The sequence below is a fragment of the Mobula hypostoma genome, chromosome 15, assembly GCF_963921235.1.
Source record: "Mobula hypostoma chromosome 15, sMobHyp1.1, whole genome shotgun sequence".
NCBI lineage: Eukaryota > Metazoa > Chordata > Chondrichthyes > Myliobatiformes > Myliobatidae > Mobula > Mobula hypostoma.
Genome location: NC_086111.1, coordinates 550221 through 562699, shown reverse-complemented (window position 1 = coordinate 562699; position 12479 = coordinate 550221). Strand labels below are relative to the sequence as shown.

Below are 12479 nucleotides of genomic sequence, written 5' to 3'. Positions count from 1 at the left end.
GGCTCCATCCCTCCCCCTCCTGTCTTCTCCTATCATTTTGCATCTCCCCCTCCCCCTCCAGCTTTCAAATCCCTTACTCACTCTTCCTTCAGTTAGTCCTGACGAAGGGTCTTGGCCTGAAACATCGACTGCACCTCTTCCTATAGATGCTGCTTGGTATACTACCTTGAGATTTGTTTTCTTGCAGGCATCTATTGGAAAAGAAATACAATAGAATTTATGAAGCAAATATAGATAAACAAAAACTGACAACCAACCAATGTGCAAAAGAAGACAGACTGTGCAAAAAATTTTTTAAAATTAACAAATAATACTGAAATCATGAGCACAGAGTCCTTGAAAGTGAGCCTGTAACTTTGCTGCACCTTAGAAAGAAACATATCCATCAATTTAAAATTATAAACTCCCACCTATTATTATATTTAATGTCTGCTTTAACATGTCAACTTTTTTTTTTCAAATCTCATATTGTTACCAGTTAGGGGAGCAAGCCATTAGCTTGACCTTTGGCCTCTGCCAATACCACACTTGAACAGGAAGATCCAAACCCTGGTTCAGAGAGATTCACCCATCAACACCCCTTTATTTATACTGGTTAATATAATGGATGCACCATTCTATTGGATCACTTAATATGAACGTGAACAAGAATGCTTCATTGCACTGAACAAGCTACATGGACTCAGTAGCCACTTTATTATGTACATACTGTAGCTAATAAAGTGGCAACTAAATGTTTCTTCATGGTCTTCTGCTGCTGTAGTCCATCCACTTCAAGGTTTGACCTGTGCATTCAGAGATGCTTTTCTGCACGTAACATGTGGTTATTTGAGTTACTGTTGCCTTCTTGTCAGCTTGAACCAGTCTGACCTTTCTCCTCTGGCCCCTCTCACTAACAAGGCATTTTCGCCCACAGAACTGACGCTTTCTGGATAGCTACTTTTTGTTGCACCAGTCTCTGTAAATTCTAGAGACTCTTGATACTCAAACCACCCCAAACTGATATCAAGGTCAAAGTCAGTTAGATCACATCTCTTCACCATTCTGAATGTTTAGTCTGAACAAGAACTGAACCTCTTGACCACGTCTGTGTACTTCTATGCATTGAGTTGCTACCACATAATTGGCCTATTACATATTTGTATTAATGAATAGGTGTACAGGTGTATCCAATAAAGAGGTTGCTGAGTATAAAGCATTTGCAGTGAAACAGTTACAGGCTTGGTCATGGACAGTTGAGAATCCACTTTGTGACATTGTATGTAACATTATACAATGGGTGGAGCTTGATGGCGCCTAACGGCGACTCCTTCCCTTGCATCTTCGGAAACAGCTCTGTTTTTATCTTTAATATCTCTATTCTTCCCTTTCAGGGTTCTTTTGAAGATCCTGACCTGGAGTTATACATAGTGGGAATGGGACCCGCTCTTGGTGTCTTACAACTGGTTGCTATTCGATATACCAAGGACGCGGCCTAGAAGACTAGCGTGCCTTCAGGTTCTGGGACTTCGTGGCTCTGGAGGCAGGCGGTCTCAAGGTCGGTGCCTCTGCAGGAAATTGGTGTGTCATGGGAGACAGAAGATTGAAAGCAGCAAGCTGGCTGCTGGCTGTGTGCCCAGAGACCCGAGTTCTTTGGGCACAGAGCTCGGAAAGAAACGACGTAACAGACTTGTAACATCGTAAATAAGCGAGTTGTTTGTTATGTTTCCCCTCTTGCTATGACATGGAGATACCCCTTTTTCCCTTATTAGGGAGAAAGAGAGGCCGCGGTATGTCGAATTACTGGGTGAACAAGTAGTCTTTGGGGTACTGCAAGTCTGTGTCTTTATTGATGCTTTGCTGCATGCTTGAGTGCTCGGTGGGGGGCACCGATGCTTTTTTTTGCTGGTGGGGGAGGGGGGATCATTGCTTTGCCGCTGCTTACATGTGGGAGGGGGAGCTGGGGGAAGCTTTGGGGTTCTAACATTTAACTGTCATTTATTCTTTGGGGCGTTCCTCTGTTTTGTGGATGGTTGCAAAGAAAAGGAATTTCAGGATGTATACTGTATACATTTCTCCGACATTAAATGTACCTTTGAAACGTTACATAATGAGCATTCTTAAAGCTACAGACACTTTCTACAGGAGCTTTCGTCTACAATGCACGCCTGCTCTTGATTTACAATAACGTTGCCAGGACTTGAGAGCCTGATGAAGAGAGAGAGGTTGAGTGGGTTAGGACTTTAATCCTTGGAATGTAGGAGATTGAAGGGTGACCTTACAGATAAGTATAAAATCATGAATGCCACAGATAAGCTTAATGCACACAGTCTTTTTTCTCATGGAAAGGGAACAAAAAACTAGAGCCCATGGGTTTAGAGAGAGACGGGAAAGCTTTCAAGGGGACCTGAGAAGCAACTTCTTCATGCAGAGGGTGGTGTGCATATGCAACGAGCCTCCTGGTGGTGGTAGGTAAATAAGTACAGTTGGATAAATGTAGGTGGATATGAGTCAAATGGGATATAACGCAGGTTACTATGGGATTGCCAGATCTCTGTTGATGATCTTTTGAGTCCTCACTGGCCACAGTAGTACCAGAAGAATGGAGGGTGGAAGATGTTATTCCATTATTCAAGGAAATTAATATGGATAACTCTGGGAATTATAGACCAGTGATTCTTAAATCAATGGTGGGCAAACTATTGGAGAAAATTCTTAGAGACGGGATTGACTTGCATTTGCAGAAGCACAGCCTGATTAAAGATAACCTTTATGAGAGGCTAGTCGTGCCTCATGAGCATGATTGAATTCTTCAAGGAAGTGACAAAACAAATTGATCAAAGGAGAGCAGTGGAGCGGGGTGGGGGGGGGGATGCATTAGATCAGTGGTCCCCAACCTCCGGGCCGCGGACCAATACATTGCTGCGAAGCATGCAGGGGTGCAGCAGTGGCCCACACATCTTTAAGAAAAAAAGCCGAAATAAACAAGCTAATTAATTAGGTGCCACCCGGCATGTAAATGTCGGGCCAGATCAGAGGCGATTGCACTCTCTCTCTCTAGTATCCACATCCTTCCTGGAATGAGGTGACCAGAACTGAACACAGTACTCCAAGTGGGGTCTAACTTAGGTCCTATATAGCTGTAACGTTACCTCACGACACTTGAACTCAATCCCATGGTTGATGAAGGCCAACACACCATACCTTTCTTAACAACACTGTCAACCTGCACAGCAGCCTTGAGTGTCCTATGTACACAGACCCCAAGATCTCTCTGATCCTTCACATTTCCAGGAGTCTTACCATTAATATTACATTCTGTCTTCAAATATGACCTACCAAAATAAACCGTTTCACACTTACCCGGGCTGAAGTCCATCTGCCACTTCTCAGCCCAGTTCTGCATCCAATCGACGTCCCACTGTAACTTCTGACAACCCTCCAGACTATCCACAACACCCCCAACCTTTGTGTCATCACCAAATTTACTAACCCATCCCTCCACTTCCTTATCCAGGTCAATTATAAAAACCACAAAGAGGAGTGGTCCTAGAACAGATCCCTGCAGAACACCACTGGTCACCAACCACCATGCAGACCACGAACCATCTATAACCATCCTTTGCCTTCTGAGGACAAGCCAATTCTGGATCCACAAAGCAAGGTTTCCATGGATCCTATGCCTCCATACTTTCTGAATGAGCCTCACATGGGGAACCTTATCAAATGCTTTATGAAATCCATATGCATTACATCCACTGCTCTACCTTCATCAATGTGCGTTGTTACATCCTCAAAAGAATTCAATCAATCTCGTAAGGCACGACCTGCCCTTGACAAAGCCATGCTGACTATCAGATTATGTCTCTCCAAATGCTCATAAATCCTGCCTCTCAGGATCTTCTCCAACAACTTGCCCACCACTTAAGTAAGACTCATTGGTCTATAATTTCCTGGGTTATCTCTACTCCCTTTCCTGAACAAGGGAACAACATTTGCAATGCTTCAATCCTCCGGTACTTCTCCAGTCCCCATTGATGATGCAAAGATTAATCACCAGAGGCTCAGCAATCTTCTCACAGTAGCCTGGGTTATATCTTGTCCAGAACTAATGAGTTATCTAACTTAATACTTTTCAAAAGCTCCAGCACATCCTTTTTCTTCAAGTCTATACGCTCAATCGATTGAGTCCTCTGTAAATCATCCCCACAATTGCCAAGGTCTTTTTCCCTGGTGAATCCTGAAGCAAAGTATTCATTAAGTACCTCCACTACCTCCTCCGACTCCATGCACACATTTCCACGATCGCAATCGCACCTGATTGGTCCTATTCTCACACGGCTTATCCTCTTGCTCTTCACATACTTGTAGAATGCCTTGGGGTTTTCCTTAATCCTGCTCACCAAGGCCTTCTCATGGCCCCTTCTGGCTCTCCTAATTCCATTCTTGAACTCCTTCCTGGCAACCTCGTAATTTTCTAGAGCTCTAACAGTAACTAGTTTCTTGAACCTTTCGTAAACTTTTCTTTTCTATTCAGCTAGATTTTCTAATTCTTTGTACACCATGGTTCCTTAACCCTCCCATCCTTTCCCTGCCTCAATGGAACATACCTATGCAGAACGCCATGCAAACATTCCACGAACATCTGCTCCCAATTTATGTTTCCAGGATCCTGCTTAATAGCATCACATTTCCCCCTACCCAAATTAAATGTTTTCCCAAATTGTCTTCTCCTATAGTAAAGGAGATAGAGTTGTGATCACTACCTCCAAAATGCTCTCCCACCAAGAGATCTGACACCTGACCGGGATCATTTCCCAATACCAGATCAAGTACAGCTTCTCCTCTAGTTGGCTTAGCTACATATTGCATCAGGAAAACCTTTCCTGAACACATCTAACTCCACCCCATCCAAACCTCTTGCTCCAAGGGGATGCCAGTCAACATCAGGAAAGTTAAAATCTCCCAACACAACAACCCTGTATTATTGCACTATTCCAAAATTTGCCTCCCTATCTGTTCCTTGATGTCTCTGTTACTATTGTGTGTGTGGGGGTGGGGTCTATAAAAAACACCCAGTGGTGTTATTGCCCCCTTCCTGATTCTGACTTCCACCCATACTGACTCAGTAAGCAATCCCTGCATGACTTCCTCCTTTTCTCCAGCCGTGATACTATCCCTGATCAGCAGTGTCACTCCCCCACCTCTTTTACCTGCCTCCCTGTCCTCTTAAAAACATCTAAAGCCCAGCACAGTCAGCAGCCACTCCTGTCTCTGTAATGGCCATAACATCATAGATCCACGTATTGATCCACGCTCTAAGTTCATCCGCCTTGTTTATGATACTCCCTGTATTGAAACAGACACATCTCAAACCATCAGGCTGAGTGCATCTTTGCTCTATCACCTGCCCATCCTCCCTCACAAACTCCCTACAAGCTGTCTCTACTTGTGTACCAACCACCCCATCCTTTGCCTCTTCACTTCCGTTCCCACCCCACGGTAAATCTAGTTTAAACCCTCCCCAATAGCATTAGCAAACCCCCCTCCCAGGATATTGGTTCCCCTCCAGCTCAGGTGCAACCCGTCCCACTTGTACAGGTCACCCCTTCCCAGAAAAGGTTCCAATGATCTAAGAACTTGAAACCCCACCCCCTGCACCATCTCCTCAGCTACTCATTCACCTGCGCTATCTTCCTGTTCTGACCTTCACTAGCTCGTGGCACTGGGAGTAATCTGGAGAGAACCAGCTTGGAGGTCCTGCTCTTCAGCTTCCTTCCTAAATCCCTAAACTTACTGTGCAGGACCTCTACCCCTCTCCTGCCCATGTCATTGGTACCAACATGTACCACGGTCTCCAGCTGCTCACCCTCCCCTTTGAGAATATTCTGCAACCACTCAGAGACATCCTGGACCCTTGCACCCAGGAGGCAACACATTATCCTAGCATCTCTTTTGCTGCTGCAGAATCTCCTATCTGTCCCCCTGACTATCGAGCCCCCTATGACTATTGCTCTGCCTGACTTCACTCTACCCTTCTGAGGCTCAGAGCTGACCATAGTGCTATTGGTCTGGCTGCTGCTGCCTTGCCCAGATAGGTCATCCCCCTCAGCAACATCCAAGTGGGTATACCTGTTGCTGAGGGGAAAGGCCACGGGGGGGGGGGGGGGGACCCAGCACTGACTTCTTTCTCTCTTTACCTCTCTTAGTGTTCACCCATTTACTCCCTGAATTCTGCACTCTGGATATAACCACCTGCTCAGAAGTCTTGCCTATCAATTGCTCTGCCTCCCGAATGATCCTAAGTTCATCCAAATCCAGCTCCAGCTCCTTAATGCGCTCTTTCAGGAGCTGGAGTTGGCTGCACTTCCCGCAGGTGTAGTCATCAGGAAGACCATCAGGTTCCATGAATTCCCACATCCCACAGGAGTGCATTCCACTGCTATATCCGACATCCTGCCTGCACTGTACCACAGGCAACCAAGACCAAATTAGCAATATCGAAAGGAAAACCCTACCCTTCTCACCTGTTTCATTGGCCTTAGCCTCTTCTCGTCAAAGACTCTAAGTTCCCACTCTGACAATGGCCATTCCACTAGACCCTATTTCTCTTTTATGGTTTAAAAAATAATATCTATGGGCACCTTGGTCAGAATGGAAAGTTGGGCTTAGGGTCTGATTCCATTCGGTATTACAGCTCATGAACTAAGCATTATTTATTTTTAGTTGCACAGTTTGTCTTCTTCTGCACATTGGTTATTTGTTGGTGTTTGCTTTATGTGGTTTTTCATACATTCTATTGTATTTCTTCATTTTCCTGTAAATGTCTGAAAGAAAATGAATCTCAAGGTAATATAGGGTAATGTATACGTACCTTGATAATACATTTTACCTTGACTTTGACTTTGTATTGCTCTGTAACTCAATGACCCACAGATGCCTTGGACAGGGGCAGATCTTTGACCTCTTACCAGATTCACACTCAGATTTCTTAACACACAACAAGCAGAAGCAGACAGGCCTAAGCCTGTGCAAAATATCATCAAACCCAGGTATGGATTTCCAAATTTTACCCTCTAAAGGTGTGAACCTTTGATACAATATTTCAATATTATCTGGGAAGAATTTATTTTATAGGAAGAAGAAACCAAAGCCAGATCAAACTATTTGGTCCTTTGAGCCTGTTCTAGCACAAGATCATAGCTAATCTTCAACTCAACCTTCCCACCTAATTCCAATATCTCAAATTCTTCAGGCATCCAAAAATCTCTAAGTCCCAGTTTTGGACACATCTCACATTCCTCACTTCAAAATTTATGACCCTCTGTGGTATCTACCTTATCCACATTGCTAGAATAATGATTTTTCTTTAGGTTAACTTTCCTATACTTGCTTGTATTTTTATATAATTACCTTTACATGTTCAGTGAATTTTCCAGTAATTGTAATATAGCTACTTCCGTATTTTACTAGCAGCTTCTTAGTTGTTTCTGTACCATGTGTCAAGACACTTGAATCTGGTTAATAGTTATCACTGGAATGTTATCTTTTCAGTTGGAGGTAGATTTTATTCTCAGTCCTTCTTTCCTTGTGCTTGTTCTTTGTTCTTGTAAAATGGCCATAAGCAACAAACTTTATGCCCCATTCTCGATTTTGGAACCTCTGGAACAATAAAACACCAGAATCCAGCAACTTCTACCCTCTGCTATCTCAGCCCCTCTGGATCTAGGTCTCTCAAGTATCTGTCCTGTCAACCAAAGGGAGTCAACCCCTTGAACGTACATACGAGGGGTGATTGATAAGTTCGTGGCCTCAGGTAGAAGGAGTCAATTTTAGAAAACCTAGCACATTTATGTTTCCTACATTTACACACTTAGTCCAGTGGTCGTGGAGCATATGGATCTCTTCTTTGTAGAAATCGGCGTCTTGGACCTCCAGAAGTGGTCCACAGCAGGGGTGATTGATAGGTTTGTGGCCTATGGCAGAAGGAGATGAGTTATTAACTTCAAAACTTTCTGCACTTTCACTTGGAGTTGAACTGCATGTGCATGTAACGAGAGCTGTATAACTCATCTCCTTCTACCTTAGGCCACAAACTTATCAATCACCCTTGCTGTGGACTACCTGGAGGTCCAAGATGCTCTCATTACATGCACGTGCAGTTCAACTCTTTCAGTGATGATGCAGAAAGTTTGAAGTTAATAGCTCATCTCCCTCTACCTTAGGCCACAAACTTATCAATCACCCCTGCTGTGGACCACTTCTACAAAGAAGGGATCCGTATGCTCCACGACCACTAGACTAAGTGTCTACATGTAGGCAGGGACTTTGTTAAAAAATAAATGTGCTAGGTTTTCTAAAATTGATTTCTTCTACCTTAGGCCACAAACTTATCAATCACCCCTCGTAAGTAGGTGCCATTTCTATGAAGTTCCACCAATCTTACGCTAGGGTTCTTTCCAACATCTTGTGAGCAAAGGGCAGCATTGACTCTTACCTGGAACGAGAGTTTTGCGGGACTCATTGGAGCGATGGGGCTGAGTGTACTCCAGAAATGAATGGCAGATGGCAAAGTATTTGGTGTCAGTATTATCGGAGTCTGCAGGAAAAGAAAAAGGGGAGAGCAAGATATTAAGGGACAATTGCTATATTTTACCTATTATATCAATATACTAATATGAGCATTCTTTTATGTGTACATGTGCTTGTATGCAAGGCAATGACGACAACATTAATCTTGTTTTCCATGAAGAGGTGACAACATTCAATCCATGTGGTTTATGCAGAGAACGATCTGCAATGTTTTTCTGTTTCTGTTCCTGCAACATATCACAGGGAACAAAGGAGGGAAGGAGGGAGTTAGGAAGACAGGAAAATTAGATATATTTGTCACATACAGTGAAATGCATCATTTTATGTCAAATCAAGTTAACGAGGATTGTGCTGGCCAGCCTGCAAGTATCACCATGCTGCCCACAATCATATCATAGCATGCCCATAACTCACTAACCCTATGGGTAGGTCTTCGGAATGTGGGAGGGAACCTACGGGGTGATGAACCATGCCACCCCTCCTACACACTGCTCCTCAGCAATGCCACGTCTGCACACACACATCTCACTGCCCACCTCTACCTCACCTAAATTGACTTCTCTATTCCCATTAACCCATCGGATGTGCTGAATGACGGCCTGTACTGGATGAGTGGAAACTTCTGCTAATACAGCATTGGGAGTCATAGTCACTAGGAACTACAGGTTTCCCCGGCCATCCGAAGGTAGAGCGTTCCTATGAAACGGTTCGTAAGCCGAAATGTCGTAAAGCGAAGAAGCAATTACCATTTATTTATATGGGAAAATTTTGTGCGTGTTCGCAGACCCAAAAATAACCTACCAAATTATACCAAATAACACATAAAACCTAAAATAACAGTAACATATAGTAAAAGCAGGAATGATATGATAAACACACAGCCTATATAAAGTAGAAATACTTCTCTACGACGATTGCCTGCACAGATCTCCGTAGCGAAAATCTCACGCAAGCGCTGTTGGCATAAATGCGCTCTCCAGTAACCTTTAAGCTAAAAAGCTGCCAAATCTACCAAATAACACGTAAAAATACACAGCCTATATAAAGTAGAAATAATGTATGTACAGTGTAGTATCACTTACGGGAATTGGGAAGACATCGAACACACAGATGATGGTGTGTTAGACTGAGTCGTCGCAGGTTGGGTGGTGCAGTGGCCCCCACCCTCCAGGCCACCGACTGATACATTGCCGCGAAGCACGCAGGGGTAGCCGGGAGGCACACAGCACATATTTAAGAAAAAAGCCGAAATAGACATGCTAATTAATTAGGTGCTGCCTGGCACGTAAATGTCGGCGCAGATCAGAGGCGATTGCCGATTGCATCGGCACTGATCTGGACCGGCAATTACATGCTAGGCGGCACCTAATTAATTAGCATGTTTATTTCGGCTTTTTTCTTAAAGATGTGCTGTGTGCCTCCTGGCTACTGCTGCATTCTCCGCGATCTGTACAGTATCTGTCCGGGGCCCGGGTGTTGGGGTCGTGGGACACGGGGGTGTCATCTCATCGTCAATCTTCTCCTATGACTGCCTGCCTCGATGTCGAAGGTCGAGATTCGTTGTCTGCTGTGGCTGATGTGGAAGGCTTGCTTGACTGCTGAGCCTTGCGCATTTTTCTATCACACAGTTCTTCGTAAGGACTCAAAACATCCTGAAAATATCCCCTAAACCTACGTACCCTTTCAAAATTAAAGTCGTACTTTATCATTGCAGCGAAAATCTCATGCAGTTGCTTCACGTACAGTTCGCTACTGCATTCGGTTTCGATTGTTATCCTTTCCTCTTCCAATTGCATCAGCTCTTCATCTATCAGTTCTTGGTCATGGGATGCCAAAACCTCTTCAACATCATCTTTGTCAACTTCCACAAGCCAAACCCATTTTGTCCTTGCTTCGTTCACCACGATCGAAACGCTTAATTATGTCTAGTTTTACACTGAGTGTAACACCCTTACGAGCTTTTTCAGGCTTTTCCGACACCTTAGAACTCACCTTGCTAACGGCTGCTCAATGCAACGTGTTTAAGCAATGCCGTTCTGAATCCAGGACAGAGTGGCTGCTTGGAGCGCGCGCTGCCGTTTATCGCACGCTGATTTTTTCGCGCACTGATTTTTAATTGCGTGCTATCTTTCTTCGTAACTGTGAAAACACCTTCTGAAAGCGAAAACAAGGTACTAATGTAGGTCTTTCGTAACAGTGAGGTTTCGTTAAACGAACGTTCGAAAAGCGGGGGACACCTGTATATTAAGGAAGTTGCTTTAACATATTTAGAAAACTATTGTACAGATAGATAGAGCCAAAATAGTTTTATGAAGGGAAATCATGAAGGGAATCAGAGTTCTTTGTAATGATCAGGGTGGAGAAAGGGAAACCAGATGATGTTTTGTATTAGAAATTCCAAATGTTTAGAGTTTATCAGACTTTTGTATGAAAAAAAATGGACACTTGACCTATCGTTTACCTGAACTGTACTTTTTCAGTAACTTGTACATTTTATTGTTTTTCCTTACTCTAGGTCAATGTATTGTGTAATGATTTGATCTGCATGAACAGTATACAAGCCAAGCTTTCCACTGAATTGTGGTACATGTGACAATAATAACAAACAAAACCAAAACCAGGAACCTATATATTCATCAAACACTCCCGGCTCAGGTTTGAGGTGTCCTCTATCCTAAAACGATATCTTAACTGCAGCTGGGGAGAAAGTCTTTGCCACATCCTTTCAAAATTTACACCTCCCAACCAGCCAGCTCATGCACTCTGCATGACCACAGATACCGCCTTGGGAACACTCCCTTCTCCATCAGCAGGAAATCCACTTTTATTGATTCACACACTCAGAAATTTCCAGCATTAATGATGGGAAGCTACTACTCAACTAGTGGCAAAATATAATAATTTTTAGTGACCTCCTGATGATCTCTAAATGCTCTCCACTCCCTCCGCACTAATTCTAACCTCACCATCAAACCTGCAGATGGGGGGCAGGGTGGTTTGCTGTAGTAGTCTGGCGTACTGACCTTTACCTTGCTGAGGCCCAGCAACAACTCTCAGATGCCTCCTCTTACTTACCCCTCAAATAGGACTCCACTAAGGAGCACCAGGCCATGGTCTCCCACATCATCATCAACCTTATTAACTCTGGGAATCTCCCATCCACTACCACCAACCTCATAGTTACCACACCCCACACCTCCCATTTCCACCTCCTACCCAAGATCCACAAACCTACCTGTCCAGGTAAACCCATTGTTTCTGCTTGTTCTGAACTCATATCTCTTTACCTGAACTCTGTTTTATCTCCCCCCCCCCCCCCCAGTTCAGTCCCTTCCTACCTACATCTGTGACACTTCACACAGTCTGGATCTTTTCAATGATTTCAGGTTCCCTGGCTCCCATTATCTTATTTTCACTATGGATGTCCAGCCTGTATACCTCCATCCCCCACCAGGAAGGCCTCAAAGCTCTCCATTTCTTTCTGGACACCAGACCCAACCATTTCCCCTCCACTACCACTTTCCTCCGTTCTCACTCTTAATAATTTCTCCTCTGGCTCCTCTCCCACTTCCTTCAAACAAAAGCTGTAGCCATGGGCACCCACATGGGTCCCAGCTATGCCTGCCTGTTTGTCTGCTACATGGAACAGTCTATGTTCCAAACCTACACTGGTAGCTGTCCCATACTTTTCCTACATTATATCGACATCTGCATTGGTGCTGCTTCCTGCACCCATGTGGAATTTGTCAACTTCATCCACCTTGTCTCTAGTTTCCACCCCGAACTCAAACTTACCTGGCCCATTCCCAACACCTCCCTCCCCTTTCTCAATCTAACTGTCTCTATCTCTGGTGATAGCTTATCTACTGATGTCTATTACAAACCCACAGACTTTCACAGCTATCTGG

The 12479-nt window shown here is 44.1% G+C and overlaps 1 protein-coding gene across 2 annotated transcripts in view; it reads right to left on the bottom strand.

The window, feature by feature from the left end:
* Positions 1-12479, bottom strand: part of LOC134356622 (ETS domain-containing protein Elk-1-like) — a 177362-nt gene that overhangs the window by 9563 nt on the left and 155320 nt on the right. For both annotated transcript variants that reach the window (XM_063067566.1, XM_063067567.1), the window contains one exon: positions 8477-8578. In XM_063067566.1, coding sequence (XP_062923636.1) covers positions 8477-8578 — 102 coding nt within the window. The remainder of the gene's footprint in view (positions 1-8476; positions 8579-12479) is intronic.